Source organism: Apaloderma vittatum, unplaced genomic scaffold (assembly GCF_000703405.1).
Source record: "Apaloderma vittatum isolate BGI_N311 unplaced genomic scaffold, ASM70340v1 scaffold1773, whole genome shotgun sequence".
In the NCBI taxonomy this organism is placed as follows: Eukaryota; Metazoa; Chordata; class Aves; order Trogoniformes; family Trogonidae; genus Apaloderma; species Apaloderma vittatum.
In genome coordinates, this window is record NW_009706196.1 from 1 (window position 1) to 301 (window position 301).

The 301-nt window shown below is 57.5% G+C and overlaps 1 protein-coding gene across 1 annotated transcript in view; it reads left to right on the top strand.

Annotated features, from left to right (window-relative positions):
• Positions 1 to 20: 20 nt before the first annotated feature.
• The window catches only part of SKP2 (S-phase kinase-associated protein 2, E3 ubiquitin protein ligase), a 13,421-nt gene continuing 13,140 nt past the window's right edge, over positions 21 to 301 (top strand). The window contains exon 1 of the mRNA XM_009865675.1: positions 21 to 294. Coding sequence (XP_009863977.1) covers positions 114 to 294 — 181 coding nt within the window. The 5' untranslated portion in view covers positions 21 to 113. The remainder of the gene's footprint in view (positions 295 to 301) is intronic.

The window sequence follows — 301 nt, forward strand, 5'->3', positions numbered from 1 at the left end:
TTTGCTGTGTCTGCAGAAAACACCTCCAGGAGATTCCATCCTCCAGCGGCAATGTTTCCACCAGCTTCACCTGGGACTGGGACTCCAGCAAGACCTCGGAGTTTCTCTCTGGTATGGGAGTGTCTGTCCTTAAGAATGACAAGCTGGGAAACGAGAACATGCCGCAGGACCTGTCGGTGGCCTGTCCTCCCCAGAAACGGCAGAGGGGGAAGGAGAAGGAAAAAGAGTTCGTCATCGTACGCCGGCCTCGGCTGCTCAGAGAGGCAGAGGCAGGGAACCTCCCCCTGGGCCGGGGTTCATT